Below are 16,679 nucleotides of genomic sequence, written 5' to 3'. Positions count from 1 at the left end.
GGCAGGGTGAGTTCTAAGCACCACCTTGTCCTTATGAAAAGTAGTTTAAGGCTCTGAAGTGACCAATTCTTGGATTTCACTCACCCTGCGTGCAGACGTAAGACCCACCAAGAGGGCTGTCTTAATGGTGACTAGCCTGATGTCCGTGGACGCCATTGGCTCAAATGGTTTATGCGTCAAGGCTCTCAAGACTATGTTGAGGTCCCACACCGGGCGCGGCTTCTTGATAGGGGGTAAGAGCCTGGTAAGGCCCGCCAGATGTCTTAACCACTGGGTTGGAGGATGAGAAGACCTCCCCCTCTGAATTTTGGTAGGCTGCGATGGCCACCAGATTGTTGCGGCATGTGTCTACTTGCACCCCCGAGTGTGCGAGGTGTGCTGAGAAGGATAGCACATCGTCCAACGTGCAGGACCCCAGATCAACCTCCTCTGATTCCGCCAAGTGACAAAACCTAGTCCACTTGCTTTTGTACTGGCTCCTAGTATCATTGCTTCTAGCGCCCTGTATGACTATGATAGCTAGGTTAGCCTGTGACAGATGCAATTGCTTTAGTGAGACCTGTTCAGGAACCACGCTGTGAGGGCTAATTTCAGGGTTGCGGGGGAGACGGGGTGGATGACCGTGCATCCTTGCTGAGCTGGGCCCAGCGGAAGGTGCATCGTGGGCTGAGCAGTTTCAAGAACCATGGCCTTGCCAGCCACCAAGGAGCTATCAGAATGATACTGAGGTGCCAATACTCCCTTATCTTGCAGACTACCCTCTGTACTAGGGAGTGGGCGGGAAGGCATAGGCGTTCATATCGTCCCACTATATCTGCATCTCATCACCCAGAGAGCCCCAGCCCTGTCCCTGCCAGGACGCAAACTGGGGACACTTCTGGTTGGACCAGGAGGCAAAGAGATCTACCTGAGGATGACCCTATCTGTTGAAGATTCCCTGAAGGACCTGATGGCTCAACTGCCACTTGTAGTTGTCTGCACCCACCCTGCTGAGCCTGTCCGCCTTCAGGTTGGACTCCCCGGGGAGGTGGATTGCTGCCAAGGGCACGTTGTTTACCAGAGCCCACTCCCAAATGTTGACTGCTAGAGTGCAGTGGGGAGGAGACTTGGTACCACCCTGCTTGTTGATGTAATACATGCTGGTGGAGCTGTCGTTTGAATGAGGATCGCCTTGCACTGATCAATGGGAGGAAGGCTTTGAGAGTGAGCCAGGTGGCCATCAACTCGAGCCAGTTGATGTGGGCCTCCTGCTCCCGATGGGACCAAGCCCCATGGACACTGTGGCTGTACAAGGTAGCTCCCCAGCCCTCTAGGGATGAGTCAGCGGTGATGTTAACCTGTGTTGCTGGTTGCCAGAAGGGCTTCCCTATCCGCATGTTGTAGTCCGTGCTCAACCAGACCAGGTCCTGGTGGAGATCAAGTGGGATGCTGACCAGTTCCGCCTGGGAACCCTTCTCTTGACTCCAGGAGGCTGTGAAGTAGAGCTGCAAGCACCTCATTTTGAGCCTTGTGTATGGCACTGACAGGAGACATGCCACCATGATGCCCAGGAGGTGTTGGTACCACCATACCGAGGTCATTGCTCTGCTGAGAAAATGCCCTCTGGCCCTCTTGATTGCTGTGATCTTGTCCTCCGAGGGAAAAACTCTCAGAGAACGTATCCCAGATGAGGCCCAGAAAAGTTAGGTTCTGCGTAGGCTCCAGCTGTGACTTCTTGAGATTGATGGAAAATCCCAATTTGTATCGAGTATTCATGAGGGCGGAGGAGTTATGGTGGACTGCCTCTGGAGACCCTGCCCTGACGAGCCAGTCGTCTAAGTATGGATTGACGTGGTGACCCTGGGCCCTGAGAAGAGCTGCCACCGCGTTCAGTCTTCTAAAGACTTTGGGGGCTGAACTGAGTCCAAAGGGTAGAACCTTGTATTGGCAATGAAAGCCCATGATCCTAAACCTTAGAAAGGACCAATGGGGCTGCAAGATCAGTATGTATAGGTACGCATCCTTCAGATCCAGGGAGCACATCCAGTCTCCCATGCACAGTCTCTCCGCTATAAGCGCTGGGGTAATAATCTTGAACTTTTGAAGAGAAAGGGAAAGGTTCAAGGTGGAAAGATCAAACAACTCTCAGGCCCTCCTGGTGGTTCTTGTGTATGGCAAAAATCTGTGAATATAAGCTCAGACCCCGCTGGGAGGTTGGGACTTCCTCCACTGTCTGACTCTCTACGAGCGAGCACATTTTCACCAACAGAGTTGCGGTCCCAATCTGTGGGAGCGGAGGGGAGGAGAGAGCGGAAGGAGGGATAGGTAGGCGGTAGCCCATGGAAACTACTGAGAGGTTCAAGGGGTCCGCGAACCTCACGCACCAGCATTGGGAGTGAAGGGCAAGCATGCCCCCCGCTGCGACACGTGGACCCGGATGGGCGTGTCATGCCTTTTTTACTTCGAAGGCTGAGGGCTGAAACCAAACTTTGTGCGTACAGGCGCCCCCTCAGACATTTGTCCAGTACTAGGGCATAGCCCCTTGGGCGTTGACCCAATAATAGAACCTTGTGGCCCCTCAGTTACATCACCTGTAGGATCAAATGACCCCCTCGGCCTGGTGGCCGGTAGCTGTAGCAGCCTCGGTACCCGCCCTCATACAAGAACCTAAAAGGTCCCTCCAGCTTGTGCGCTTCCTGGGAAAGGAGTCGCCTTTGTGGGGCGCGGATGAGAAATGTGCCCCTACCTTGGGCCTGGACTTGTGCTCGACGAATTCCATTAAGTGCACAGAGGCGACCTTCTGAAGAGCCCCCTCCACCAAGCTAGCCTGTTCTTCAGAGTGCTTGGTGCCAGGGACTTGCACGTGGAGTTGTGGAGTGCCCGGGGCCAAGGCAGTGGAGGCAGAGAGCATGGGGGTCAGACGTAGGGAAGAGCCTCTCGCAGGCTGGACACCTGCTGAAGCCTGCTGATGTCGACATGCGCTGGGGAGTAGCGTGGCGCCAGTGGACAGAGGTATCTGATTAAACACAAGAAAGAAGATGACAAAAAACACATGTGGGGAAGAGCGCGTGGAAATACTAGGCCAGAGGTCTAACCCAGGAGCGCTGGTGAAAGCGGTCCATTCCCGTCGTAGGGGAAAAGACTGGGGAGTGGGCGGAGTCAGGGGAGCGCATGCTCCCAGGGCTGCACCTCTAAATTTAAAGGTGGAAGAAGATTATTTCTGGTGAAAAAGGTTCCGTCTCTCGTACCTAGCGAGGGATGCCATTGCAGTATGGAGGAAAATGGAAGGGTATAGAAGTGATAGTAGTATTGGGTGGGAGGAGTTTTGCACTCTCCACGAAGCAGCAGAAGAAATTGTGGAATAGCCAGGACGCTGTGACCAAGAAGCAAGAGAAACCGATGGCGGTCTTGAGAGAGGAGTGTGGGCTTGAGATTTCAGATACAGAGGTTGCGCAGCGGAAAGCACACTTGTTCGTGACTTTCCCCAACATGCAGCATTCAGCGGTGGCAGGCGAGCACCATAACGCTGATGGAGCCTCTGAGACACTGGGTGCCATGATGCAGAGGTTACCAGGCCGTGTCAGAGAAGTGAATGAGACAGGCTACATCCAGCGAAATACACGGACACGCACACCGCCAGGGAGTTCACTGTTGAGTTGTGACCCCAGAGCTCTCTGTGGTTATTTGTTGCCTGAACCGTTGAATACCGACCTAATGTCGGAATACAGACAAAATGGACTGAAAAAAGTGATCAGTAGGAAATTTTACAAAATTTGTAGCCAGGGTTAGAGAAATTGTTTACATGAAATTATGAATAAAACGTCAGCGGAGGACAGTCCACAGTCCTTGGTAGCTGAATATGACAAATCATTTATTAAACTTTTGGACAAGGTAGCACCATTAAGAGGAAAGGACTAATGGGCAAAATGGCTTACTCCAGCCCTGAACAGTCGTAAGCAAGAAAATATAAGAGCGGAAAGAAATTGGGAAAATGAGCAGTCAATAGAAAGCGAAAATATCTGGAAATCGATTGAAAAGCTATATCGTAAAGAGATTATAGAGGCAAAAAAATGTTTCTTTGATAATGAAATAACTAATGCCAACAATGATTAAAAAAAAAAAACGTTTTGAAATCTTGAGAGGACTTGAGAAACCAAAGACTCCAACACATTCTCTCCCCAGGTTAAGGACTGCGAAGCTATCCAGCAGGCTTTTGTCAAAAATTAAGATAGACCAGGCAAATAATAAAAATAAATTACACAATTTAGCTTATTTGGCAACAATAACAAGGGCAGAAGAAATAACTCAGCAAGAGAAATCTAGGTTGTCCCTTGAGCATGTTTCACAGTACACTATGATAGCCACGCTTAAGAATATGAGGTCTACTACGTGTTTCGGGAAATCTCGTCATCGAAAATAATTTTGGAGAAGGAACTCTTTGTCCCCTTCCTGATGCACGTTTCGCTAAGAATGAGGTACCGGACACATTACATAATGATGTCTCAGTTATACCACTGACAACAAAAAACTGGTCTGAATCTCAATTTATATACTAATTAACGGCCATAACGAATGTACCGTTCCTCTTAAAGATTGTAAATAAACTTGCCATCTTGCAATTGCATAAACATCTGGAAAACACTAATACTATAGATTATAGGGAATCAGGGTTTAGATCATCCCATGGCACTGAAAGTGCATTAGCGGATCTTCAGACTGAAATGCTTAAAATCATAGATCAGAGTAAATTGGGGCTGCTGATCTTGCTGGACTGGTCAGCAGCTTCCGATCACGTGGATCGCGACAAGCTCTTGGAGAGACTAAGTAAGGTTGGCAATTGCTCTGAGAAGGCGATCTGTTGGTTGAGATCTTTCCAGGGCAACAGGAAGTCCAGGATTGTTTGGGGAAAGGCTTTCTCGAGATTGGAATTGCTGGAATGCCTCAAGGGACCTGCATCTCTCCAGCATTGTTCAATATCTTTTGCCACCCTTCATGTGATCTCTTGGACACTTTTGGAGTTTGCTTTGCTAACTATGCAGACGACACTCAGCTTCTTATGGAGCTGAGTGCGGACTATGAAAAAGGTACGGAAAAAAATGTCAATAATGTATGGAGCTATTGAGAACTGGATGCTAATCAATAGAATGTGCCTGAATGGTGAGAAAACAGATTGTGATCTTTGGTTCCCCTCAGCCATGTGCGAAGCTCCAATCTCAGTATTCTGTGCTTTGACATCAAGAAGCACTAAATCAAATTAGTCTAGAAAGTGAAAACATAGGGAATAGTCTTGGAACCATCACTGGATATGTCGGTTCATTTAAGACATGCATTACTTACCGTAATAGCATTTCTGAAGATTGTATCTGCTGAGATTCACATGCTGTGCATATAGTCCGACATGTAGTCATCGCAGAGTATTGCAACTTGGCTTTCGAGGATCGAAAGGGGATGTAGACATGGGCGTGCTTGTAATACTATCCTTAACGAGCGTGTAGTGTACTTAAAGTCCCTCACACGTCGAGGTACATCTGATTGTGGTTTTTCTGCCATGAGGGACCCTTTGACTATTGCGAGTAGAGAAAGAAAGGAGTAAGATGTCTATGTTCCTTCTACACCGAGAGGGGAGGAAGGGTGTGTGCATGTGAATCTAAGCAGATAAAATCATCAGAATTGCTATTACGATAAGTATTGCATGTCATCTGATGCTTGTGAATCTGCTTAGTATTGCATGCTGTGCATAGAATATGCACGCAGTACCCAGAGATGATGATGGGGTGTGTGTGAAGGAACAGTAGTAAAGAGGTCTTAGTACCGCTTGTCCCACCTGAGAATCAGACCTAGAGTGAGTATCTAGGAAGTAGTGTTTTGTAAAGGTGTGTAGAGAACTCCAGGTTGCTGCCTTACAAATGGACTTGAGAGGAACATTTGCAATGAATGCTATGGAAGCCCCACCGCCCAGAGTAGAGTGTGGTCTAGGCTTGAAGGGCAGATTGCTTTTTGCAAGAGTGTAGCATAGTGTGATGCAGTCTACAATCCACTTTCAAATTGTTGATTTAGAGACAGGGTCCCCCTTCTCTACCAGCTGCCACTGAAACAAAAAACTGGTTTGTTTTCCTTACTGGTTTAGTTTTTTCCAGATAATATACAACCGCTCTCCTCACATCAAGTGTGTGGAGGCTTCTTTCTGCCACGTTAGTGGGGTTCTGGAAGAAGGTATTTTGAAATGAATTTAGGGGCAAACCATGGGTGAGTGCGCAGAACCACCTTATCCTTGTGCATTGTGACAAATGGGTCTAGAACTGAAAGGGCCTGCAGTTCACTAACTCTCCTTATTGAGGTGACTGCCACCAGATAGGTGGTCTTGTGAGTGAGTGCTTTAAGGCTCGCCTTATGCATAGGTTCAAAGGGAGGTCCCATTAGTCATGTAAGAACCACGTTCAGGTCCCATCCAGGAGCTGGGTTAGAAATAGGGGGAGGAAGTCTTTTAACCCCTTCCATAAAAGCCTTGACAACTGATATTTTCCACCACAAGACCTTTGACTGGGATGTGGCGTAAGCAGAAAGTGCAGCTAAGTACCTTCAGGGAATTAAAAACCAGACGTGAGTCTAGTAGGTGAGTCAGGTATAAAACAATGTGTTGGTGAGCAATCTATGGGATTGATGCTCTTGGAATGGCACCAGATGACAAAGCGCTTTCATTTATTGGCATAGCAATGTCTGGTGTTAGGCTTTCTTGCTTCTCGAAGTAAGTCCATGCATCTTTGAGGAAGTTGGAGGTGTACGAACTCTAGGACTTCAGGAGCCAGGCTGCCAAGTTGTGAGTTTGATGGGCATGGATAGTGTGTTCCCCCCTGTCCTGTGATAAAATGTTGTATTGGCAAGGTAGTTTTCTCACAAGGGAGACTGACATTGCCATCAGATGAGAGACCAAAGGTTGGCGGGTCCACGTCGGGGCCACCTGGATCCTTGTGACTGGTTCCTGGTGCATGCTGTGCACTATCTTGTTGAGTAGGGGAGTCGGGGTGGGGGGAAAGTGTAAACAAATTTCCCTGACCATGTTATAAAGAGACCGTTCCCCTTAGAGCCATTCTGCGGGTACCCGGAGGCATAATATGGGCATTGTGCGTTCTCCAGTGTTGCGAACAGGTCGATCTCTGGGAAGTCGCAGTCTGCGAAGACATTGAGAACAATGTCTTCGCACAATTGCCGCTGGTACTCTACGGGTAGTGGGAGTCTCTGCTGGGCACATCTGCCAGACGTTTGAGTTCCCCTGGAATGGTTTGAGATAGGAGGAACATCTTGTGTTTGACAGCCCATTTCCATATGTTCTGACACAGTTTGGATAGCCCTGGAGAATGAGTGCCCCCTTGCTTGTTCATGTAGTACATTGTTGTGGTGCTGCCCGAGAGGACTAGGACTGTCTTTCCCTGTAGGTGTGTCTGAAAGGCCTTCAGGAATTCTGAATACTGCTAGTAATTCCAACAGGTTTATGTGGTTGGATGCTACTGCTGGGGACCAAATGCAGTGCGCCGTCTTCAGACGCAAAAGTCGGCAAGACTTGCAGGACTGCTCATGATCACGAGGCAGACACTTGTTACACCTTCGGTGAGTGTTCCTCCACGGGTATTTGCCATTGCAGGACAGGCAAAACTTAAAAGGTGTCCTCTCCATAGCTGAGATGGGAAGCGACAGAGACCAGAAGGGAAAAGAGGGGTGGGGTTTTAGGGGGGAAAAAAATGCATTCTACAATGAATCAGGCTCCACTCTCCCTACTGTATAGGCCTGGCAGAGGCCACGCGTCAACCAAAGCACCAGCTGCGACATCTGTAGTCTCTGGCATAGGCTGCAGAAGTCGTTGTCGATGAAGGGAAGTATGAGATTGAGATCCGCATAGTGCGACCAGCTAGCTGGACCGTAAAAAAAAACTCTGAGGGTCCTTGATGCGTGAGGCATTTTGGGTACACTACACGTCACGTTGGGGATAGTGTTACAGGCACGTCCATGTCTACGTCCCCTTTCGATCCTCGAAAGACAAGATACAATACTCTGATTACCACTAGATATCGGACTATATGCACAGCATGTGATTCTAAGCCGATTCACCAACATCGAAAATAGCGTTACAAGTAAAACTCAATACGACTTCAGATTTAACCAATCTCAGCAATCTAATGTCTCGGAAATTAACTGCTCTACGCTGGTCCGTGCTGTCATAATGCCCATGATTGATTACTGAAGTGCATTATTTATTGGGGCAAGCAAAGGTTTTCTTAAAAAATTACAAGTCCTGCAAAATGATTAAAAAAAAATCCCAGGCATATGCAAATGTCGGCATATAGAACGGAGCTGAATTGGCTTCCTGTGGAACCCAAAGTACGCTTCAAAGTCCACACAATAGTTCACAAATGCCTGTACGGACAAGCTCCTCGATACATTAAATAATGTATCCCTGTACAAACCTGGCAGGAAATACACGGTCTGCGGATACCATGAGACGGGTCTGCCCCAAGAGTAAGCAGGTGGAAGGGTATGGTCGCTCATACCTGGTGCTTGTGGCCAAAGAGTGCAAAAAACTCCTGGTCACACTGCACACCAAAGAGCCAGTGCTCTTTCGGCAACTATTGAAAACAGCATTGGTTGAATAACCACCTCTGGCCGTTTAGTGCTTAGCCTTCAGCGCCCGATGCTTGTGGGATCCAGCGCCATATAAATAAACGTAAAACAGATTACTGACTGACTAACATATACCAAGATGATATAAACAAAAGCAGTTACAGACCGAGTCTGCAATGATTTCATCTTAAGGAGGTGAACAGATTACTGACTGACTAACATATACCAAGATGATATAAACAAAAGCAGTTACAGACCGAGTCTGCAATGATTTCATCTTAAGGAGGTGATTGCTATATAGAGGGTGATAAGTACAACCAACCACTCAAAAGGGTAATATATAAGGAAGGGAACCCAAACCATTATTGCAAAGGCCTAATCTGATATACAATAAGGCAATCGTCAAACACCCAGGGTTGCCTAATTCAAGAGAAGATATCTGAACATAAAGTGTATGAGGAAGATTGCCCAGATGTAGACAATGTCTTAAACTGACATTACCAAAGCCAAAGAAGTGTGAAGAAGAGGGAGAGTTAATCAGCATTTGGTTAATCATACAAAGGTGGAACATGATTGGCAGGAGGGCTGCCCTTCTGGTACAAGAGTTTCAGGAGGAAGGAAACATTACTTGTCTTGCGTGTGGCACTTAGGTGTAATAGTACCCGTGAGATTCTTGTGTCTCCTGAAGAGAATGCCAAGTCTAATGTTGTGAAGCAGAGCAAATGACATTGTTGAAACCTGTGAATTTGACCATTACCACAGAAGTACTTAGAGGAAGTAGTTGGCCTGGCAAGGGAGTATACCAGGTCTTGGAACTTTGTGCCAATTGGTTTTGTTCAGGCGGGAGAGTATACCCGTACAAAGAACTGCAGATGTTTGTCTTGTCTGGCAGGAGAGTATGCCAGACAGAGAGCATTGGTAATCAGTGGATCTGTTCTGGCAAGAATACGCCAGAATAAAGTTTTGCAGAAGTAGTAAACATGGCATGGGAGTAAACCAGATAAACGTTAATAAAGTACTGTGGTGGGGTAAAGCTTGTAATGAAGTTGATGTGGTGCCAAAACATTGTGACCATGTTTGTTTTGAAGCTAATAAAGTTTTGACAAGTGCCTACTTGATGCCTGTTTTGATAAAGCAATACTGAAGTTGACGTGGTGCTACAAACTCCTAACAAGGACATGTGCTTCAAAGTTAATGAAGTTACCAACTATTCATTGTTGATGACAAGAAGCTGTTTCAAGACCTTGAGTACAAGTGGAAAGAGGAAAGTGTTATTAAACCATTGTGAACTATCCTTGAAATCCAAGTTGGAACTTTGTGTCATCAAGTTGGTTTAGGAAAATAACTGAAGCGGAACATTTTGTTATGATACAGGATGTCCATAGCCTTTTAAAGACCTGCTTAAACCTGGGGAAGGGGAATTCACGGAGGTTGACAGAAGAAGCAGCGACTGTGTTGTGATCTATACTGTTTTGTTTACTGTTAAACTGCCATATAATTCCTTATTGATTTGGTGTGTATACAAGAGTGAGGGGCAGAAACCTTTTGTTAGAGTGTTTTGTTTTCGTTTAGTTTATTTTAGGCAGGGAAATCCTTGTCAGGGTAGGGATAGTGAGGCATTTAACCAAACTTTTGATTTAATAAAAATGGCATTTGTTGAAAAACTTTCAACAAGTTCTTTGCATCACATTTCTGAACCCTCACATAGTGTAGCTGGGGCATTAGCCTAGACAGTTGTGGGTCTAAAATGTCAGACTCGACAGTGGGTGGGATGAAATTCAGTGCTTTTCATCCTGCAAAGCACAGCGCTGGACTTTCACTCTGCTACCTGTTAGTTGTGCTGAAAGAGGTCTCTGCCATGCCACGTCCTCAGACTTTTAAAGGATGTTTGGTTGGATTAGTATGAGAGTACGGTCTGGGTGCCTCAATATTAGTAGTGGCCCAAAATCACTGTTGGCACTAGACGTTCCATCTATTGCAAGATATTAGTCACCTTTTGGGATGTTCTTGGGGGATGATTGTCTTATTCCTCTACAGCAACAAGGACAGTGCATGTGTGTTGTCCATTTGTTGTAGGTCCCCTTTCGGGGCCTTGTGGGTGTATGTGCCAAGTCTGATAATGTATCACCACTCTACTTGTTCTGAAGCAGGAACAAGGCTTATTGCTTTTGAAATGGGTCTCATAATATTGGACCATATGGCGCTGGGAAGGTTTGCCAGAAACAAAATCTAAAACTTGTGATTGTGCGCATGAAGTGGCATAGGTCGTTTGGTTTGTCCAGCCAATGAGCATGTCATACTTGAAGTCTAAAAGGTTACCAGGGTTATTCATCCAGAAACCCTGGCCTGGGACCCTCATGTGGCCAGTGAAAGTCATAAGCTTCCCGATCAAGACCCTTGGGGTGGTGTTCTGTAGGAGGGTAACATGGGGGGAACCAGATCAGGAAAACTGGGAGGACTTCCTTAATAATTTCCCTAGAGACCCACAATCTTAATGGCCTATTGTAGAATTGAACATTGTGAAGAAAGTAACATAAATCACATTGGGGACGTCAAGTTCCACAATACTCTATGTTCAGGGACAAGGAACAGGGGCCCAGGTGAACTAAACTGCAAAATGCAGTCTAGTGGTTCTATTGACCCACACCTGAGCAGGACTTGAATATATAGGTGTAGGCCATTAGAGGGTGGAGTTGCTGAGACTACCCGTTGCAGGAGAAGGAGAAGTGGGAGAAGAGAGGAGACACCAATACTGCCTCTATTTGTAAAGTGGATAATGGTCCTGAGAGGGTCTCCCATGTTTATAACCTGAATTGCAGAGGTCGCGCAGTGGCAGGCGGCATTGTGGCAAGCTTTCCTTTGGGAGAGAGAGGCTCTCCCATTAGCATGGAGTGTCCCAGTAGCTTGCGAGCACCGGCTAACACAAGGCGCGAAGGAAGCCCCTTTCCTCTTCGGTGCAGGCACTTGGAAGCAGCCTGCCGGGAAGAGTGAGACAGAAGAAGCAGAGTGAACGGTGTCAACGGCCCGCACAAACATGCGTACAGAGGCCGGTGAGTTTACCAGTGAAGGGTAACCCCTGGTACTCTCCGTATGCAACCGCTGACTTCTATTTATTGTTTTGAACTAATATTAAGAAAGTATGTTGGTGAAATACAAACTGTGCAAAGAAGCAAGAAAAGAAAAGTGACAACCTTTGTTATAGTAGTCAAGACCTTTACTACAATAAAGAAGGAGCAATACAGAAGAAAGATAATCCTAAGCAGCATTGCCAAAAGCCAATTAATTATAAAAACCTTTACAAAAGTAAAGAGGTGACACTATCGAAGCAAGGTAATCAGAACCAGCATTGCCAAAGTAAAGAGGGACAATAATTAATGTTGGCTGAATATTGTTACAGGAAGATTGTAAATGTTGTTGCCAGGATAAGGAATAGACAATAGTCAAACAAAAACATAACAAGCATTGCCTAAGCCAAACAGAAGCAGATGTAAGGAAGAAACAGTCAACAGTTTAGTGATGTGCAAGTGGGAAAAGAGAATTGGCAGGAGAGATGCACTCCTGATATAAAGTGTCCAGGTGGAGTAAAACATAAACTGCATTTCCTGTGGCAAAATCAAAAGTGGAATGAACAACCTTAATGTGCCACATTTGTTCCTGAAAGAAGTTGTGAATGTTGAAGTTGTTGAACAAAGGCTTTCATAACGATTTGAAGTAGACCTCATTGCTTGTAGTAGTGTTAGCAGATTTTGTCCTGGCAGGCTAGTCTACAAGGGTAGGGGCCTTTTAGGGGTAGTTCTGGCAGGTTAGTGGATCTGGAAAAATTAAATACTGCACTGTGGTAGAGGTTTTTGTGAAGAAAAAGTGGCAAAAGTCACTAAAGTGTTTCATGAATGGTTGTTTGAATCATCCTGACAAACCGTGTTGTTGATTTACAACAAATTGCAGAAGTGTTTTATTTCACAAAACTGAGCATCTGGATTGAACCGATGCTATAAGTGGGAAGACAAAGACTTGTCATCTAATTGAACTATTGGTTAAAGTCTAAGTGGAAGACTTTTGGAACAAGAAGAACTTTATGATTCAAACTTGGCGATAAAAAGGCACTTGCTTGTTTAAACTTTTCAGTGAAAAACCGGCTTTAAATCTGGGGAAGGGGTACCGATCCAGGTTACACAGATATACAGCTGTTGGGTCAAAGTTTAACTTAATTGTTATTTCTGTTATATTTGAATCGCCATGTATTTCCTTTCATGTCTTTGATATATGTATAAGTGTGAGGGATAGAACCCTTTCCATTAGCTTATTTTGATATACAGGGAAATCATCGCTAGGTTTGGGATAGTGAGGCGTTTATCCAACGTTTCCGAGTTGATAAAATGTGTGGTTGTCCAAAGTGTACATCTACATGGTCAGAAAACTCTAGGACTGAAAAAGACCATCTCTGAAATATGAAAGAATAAATGGGCTGTGGTAGATATGAAAATAAACAGTTTACGGGCGATAAAGTCAAGGATGTTCCTTTGCAGTGGAAAGAAGAGTGGTGAAAGGATGGCCAATGAACAGAGAGGTATGAGTGCAGAGTCACAACAGCTACAACTATGGAAATGTGTGGACGAGTCAAGTCAGGGCCAGGGCATGAGGGGATCTTCCTTTGAGAAATTGCTCAGTATATGGCTTGAAACCCAGCTACTTTGGCAAATGAAAAAGAGCAAATGCTGGGAGAAGCAGAGTGTGGAAGGCCAAGAGAGATGCTTTGAAAAGAAAATAAGAGCAAGTTTGAACATGTTACCGAGAGCATACATGGTCCCTAGGACATGAAGGAAAGAATGGGTGTGGAAAGTTGCCAAATAGTTTAAGGCAAGTTGTGGACGCAAGCCTGCAGTCTTACATGTCATATGATAACGGAGGGGAAGAGAAAAGGCACATAGGGGAATATACTACTTACAACTAGCAGAACGCCACTTTTGTCACTTTGGAATTGTAATCTCTGCATGACATTAAGGTTCAACCCATAAGGTTCATGATCTACCACCACCACAGCAGGAAGTTATTGATTAAGACATGGGCTGATCCCCTCTCCAAGGGCAAAACCCTAAAGGACTATGTGTGGTAGTGTGGATATAAAAATATGATTATGAACCTACTGTTCATGTATGTACCACAAGAAACGGATGGAGAGGTACTGAATATGGTCCTGCCATTTTGGGATGGAAAGGTAGCACTACTAGACAATGAAAGGACTAATTTGACATACTATTGAGACCTATTACTCAGAGGGTCTTCTTTCTTAGACTACTTCTGCCTGAGATACTACCAAAACCGCTTTACTCTGAAGCATTTAAAAAATGAAGTCCTGAATATTGCCTAAGTGACAAGGGAAGGTTTTTAAGGGGGCACATACTAGGAATAGAAGAATCCTTTCATGGATGTGTCTATATTGAACCTAATAAGAATTTTCAATTTACTGCACGGTTGTGGACCTGCCTTAGGTCATTTTAAGCCATAAACCCCCTATTAGTAAAAATAATGTGCTGAACATATGTATGCCTCTAACCCACTAACATGAGCAGAGGCAAGGGTTAGGGAATAGAAGTTTTGAAGGTTGGACTGCAGATGAAGCGATAGGTTGGCCCCCTGTTTAGATGTGTGCTCCTTAATTTCTAGGTTTGCTCCCTCAAACATATGACTGACCAAGTTATGTGATTCAATAGTCGCATTTAATCTGCATGTAGAAAACATACATGCAGTGATTTTTCAAGAAGCTAAACCTACTTTTTATTAAAGAAAAAGAAATGTGTGTTTCATTAAAGTAACACCAGCATTAAATGAGAACAAGCTGTGGTACTGACTAAAACATATTTCAAAATGTAATGGAAAATGCTTTTTTAAACAAATAATTGCTGGAACTGAAAACCTCCTTGTTTAATGTTTTCAGTTCCCAGAGCAATGTAGGGATGTGTGTAGTCATTGTCAAACAATTTCTTTTCTTATTTTAATACTGGTTGTGTAAAACAACCTTATATAAATCATATTGGTCACAATTAAAAGACCAAGAAGAACAGCTGCAATACATCTAAAAACACAGATTATTAAGAACATGGACAATCCTCATTTTTCACAGTTCAACTCTCCTCATTCTTAACAGAAAACACCTACAATTAGCACCAGTTCATTTCATTAAGAGAAAGAAATCAGGACAGTCACACAATTATAAAATAATATCCAGCTCCACACAGTAGAACCCGTTCCAACAGTGCAGTATTCCACTCTACGTACATGATGATTAAGACCTCACAAGTCAAAACTGCCTAGTAATATTTATGACAATTAAAATCATAGCTGCCCACAATTTCATTACTGAGGCTTTGCTTCCAAACATAGAATTCATCAAGTTCTTTCCCAAATTGACAAGCATTGGACTTGCTTTGCGGGCGCTGCTCCATGGTTGGCGCATATCAAAACATTGATTGGATTTACCTGTCCTCTTTCTTCCAGCTCCGTTAACATAACTATGGAGCAGGATTTCCACTCCCAAATCATCCTCCAGAAATCCTCCAGCGTGTGGTGCAAGGGTCCCTGGCTGACTATGTATGTGTCCTTTTGTCGGTAACCCTGCAATGACAAACCGGTGAGACATTTGCAGCACAGTGGCACACACCTAGCATCCAAAACACAGAATACTGAGCAGTGTACAGCAATGTTCCCTCTAATCATTTTTCCCTTAGTGCGGAAATGCTTAGTTTTCGTGCGCAACTTATTTTCCATGTGCGCAACTAAATTACATGGTAAGCTACTTTGTGAGCATGCGTAGTTGGTGAGCAACCATCTCCAAAGAGGTTGAAACAGAATTTCTCCTTCTCAACCACTGCAATACTTTACGAGTCTGTGTAAAAGGAGCATCTTGAAACACAAATATTCGTACTGGCAAAGCAAATAACTTTCTTACTCTCTGAAAAATAATTTGATTCAGAGTAGGGAGTAACTTCATATAAGAGCCCTTCATGCAACCCAGACATAGGAAGTGATATGACAGGATACATAATAAAGCTTACAGTTTTTCCCACCCTTTCTCACCACAACCTAGACACAATTCCACTAGAGTCTAACTGACGTTTCGTCTGGAGCACAGCTGAAGAAAATAACATATTTGCCTTTTAAGTCAATAGTAGCAATGTTCATAGATACAGCAGTGCTTTTTTTCTTTAACTATGGACCGCTCTTATGAAATTCTTTATTATCAATTGGACAAGATACATCGGGAGGCTAGAGGCAATAAACGCAAACACATTATTATATTGAAAAGCCCTCAGCAGCTGAACAGAGAAAGAAATCAAAGGCACAGTTTCCTAGACTGTTACTAGAGTATCCTACCCTTCACAAAACAAACACATTTCCTTCACTGTACCATCCTGCCAAAATGTCTGATTTGGTTTTTTGAACGTTGCTGATAAATTCTTTTTCACCCCAAGGGAGTGTTCTCCTGTGTCCTTCCATCTGTAACCTAACCCGGCTCCTGTTCTAGCCTCCAATGCCAGTTGTCAGGGCTCTGTAAAAAGTGAGGTATTGTAGCAGTAAAACAATAACTGGGATAGTTGCACAACCACAATACTTTGTAATGCAAAACATGTTTAAAACCTGACCATAATGATATGTGCAGTTTAAGAAAATGCCATGAATCTGTAAGTGCTACTATGAATTGTATACAAGATTCATTGTGACATACCCCACCTTTAATGTATTGGGGGTAGGATTAAAAAAATGCTCAGTGAAACTGTTTTTGTATATCAGTGAGTTAGCATATAATTTGTTCAAGTCTATGTACCATGGAACTTTGAAAACTTGGAAAGGTAGCAGATTGTGTGAAAAGCATTCTGGTAATCTGAATATCCATGTCCCTAATAATATGTACGAATAATGGCAGGCATGGTCCATACCGATTATCCCTTGCAGGCCAGGTAAATGATATTGCAATGTTGTTCTCCGCTTATAAAGTAGACATGACATTTGCCTGCTCAAAATCCTTAGAGGGCAAATTAATATTTGAGTTTTAGAATGCATTACCTTGCTAGTAGGGCCGCTTCAAAGTA

General features: G+C 44.5%; 1 protein-coding gene across 3 annotated transcripts in view; it reads right to left on the bottom strand.

Annotated features, from left to right (window-relative positions):
* Nucleotides 1-16,679, bottom strand: part of PTPRA (protein tyrosine phosphatase receptor type A) — an 874,792-nt gene that overhangs the window by 34,626 nt on the left and 823,487 nt on the right. For all 3 annotated transcript variants that reach the window (XM_069632225.1, XM_069632227.1, XM_069632226.1), the window contains one exon: nt 15,070-15,204. In XM_069632225.1, the coding sequence (XP_069488326.1) occupies nt 15,070-15,204 (135 nt within the window). The remainder of the gene's footprint in view (nt 1-15,069; nt 15,205-16,679) is intronic.

The sequence above is a fragment of the Ambystoma mexicanum genome, chromosome 6q (genome assembly GCF_040938575.1).
Source record: "Ambystoma mexicanum isolate Mex_15411 chromosome 6q, UKY_AmexF1_1, whole genome shotgun sequence".
NCBI lineage: Eukaryota > Metazoa > Chordata > Amphibia > Caudata > Ambystomatidae > Ambystoma > Ambystoma mexicanum.
This window is presented reverse-complemented; position numbering and strand designations above follow the sequence as displayed.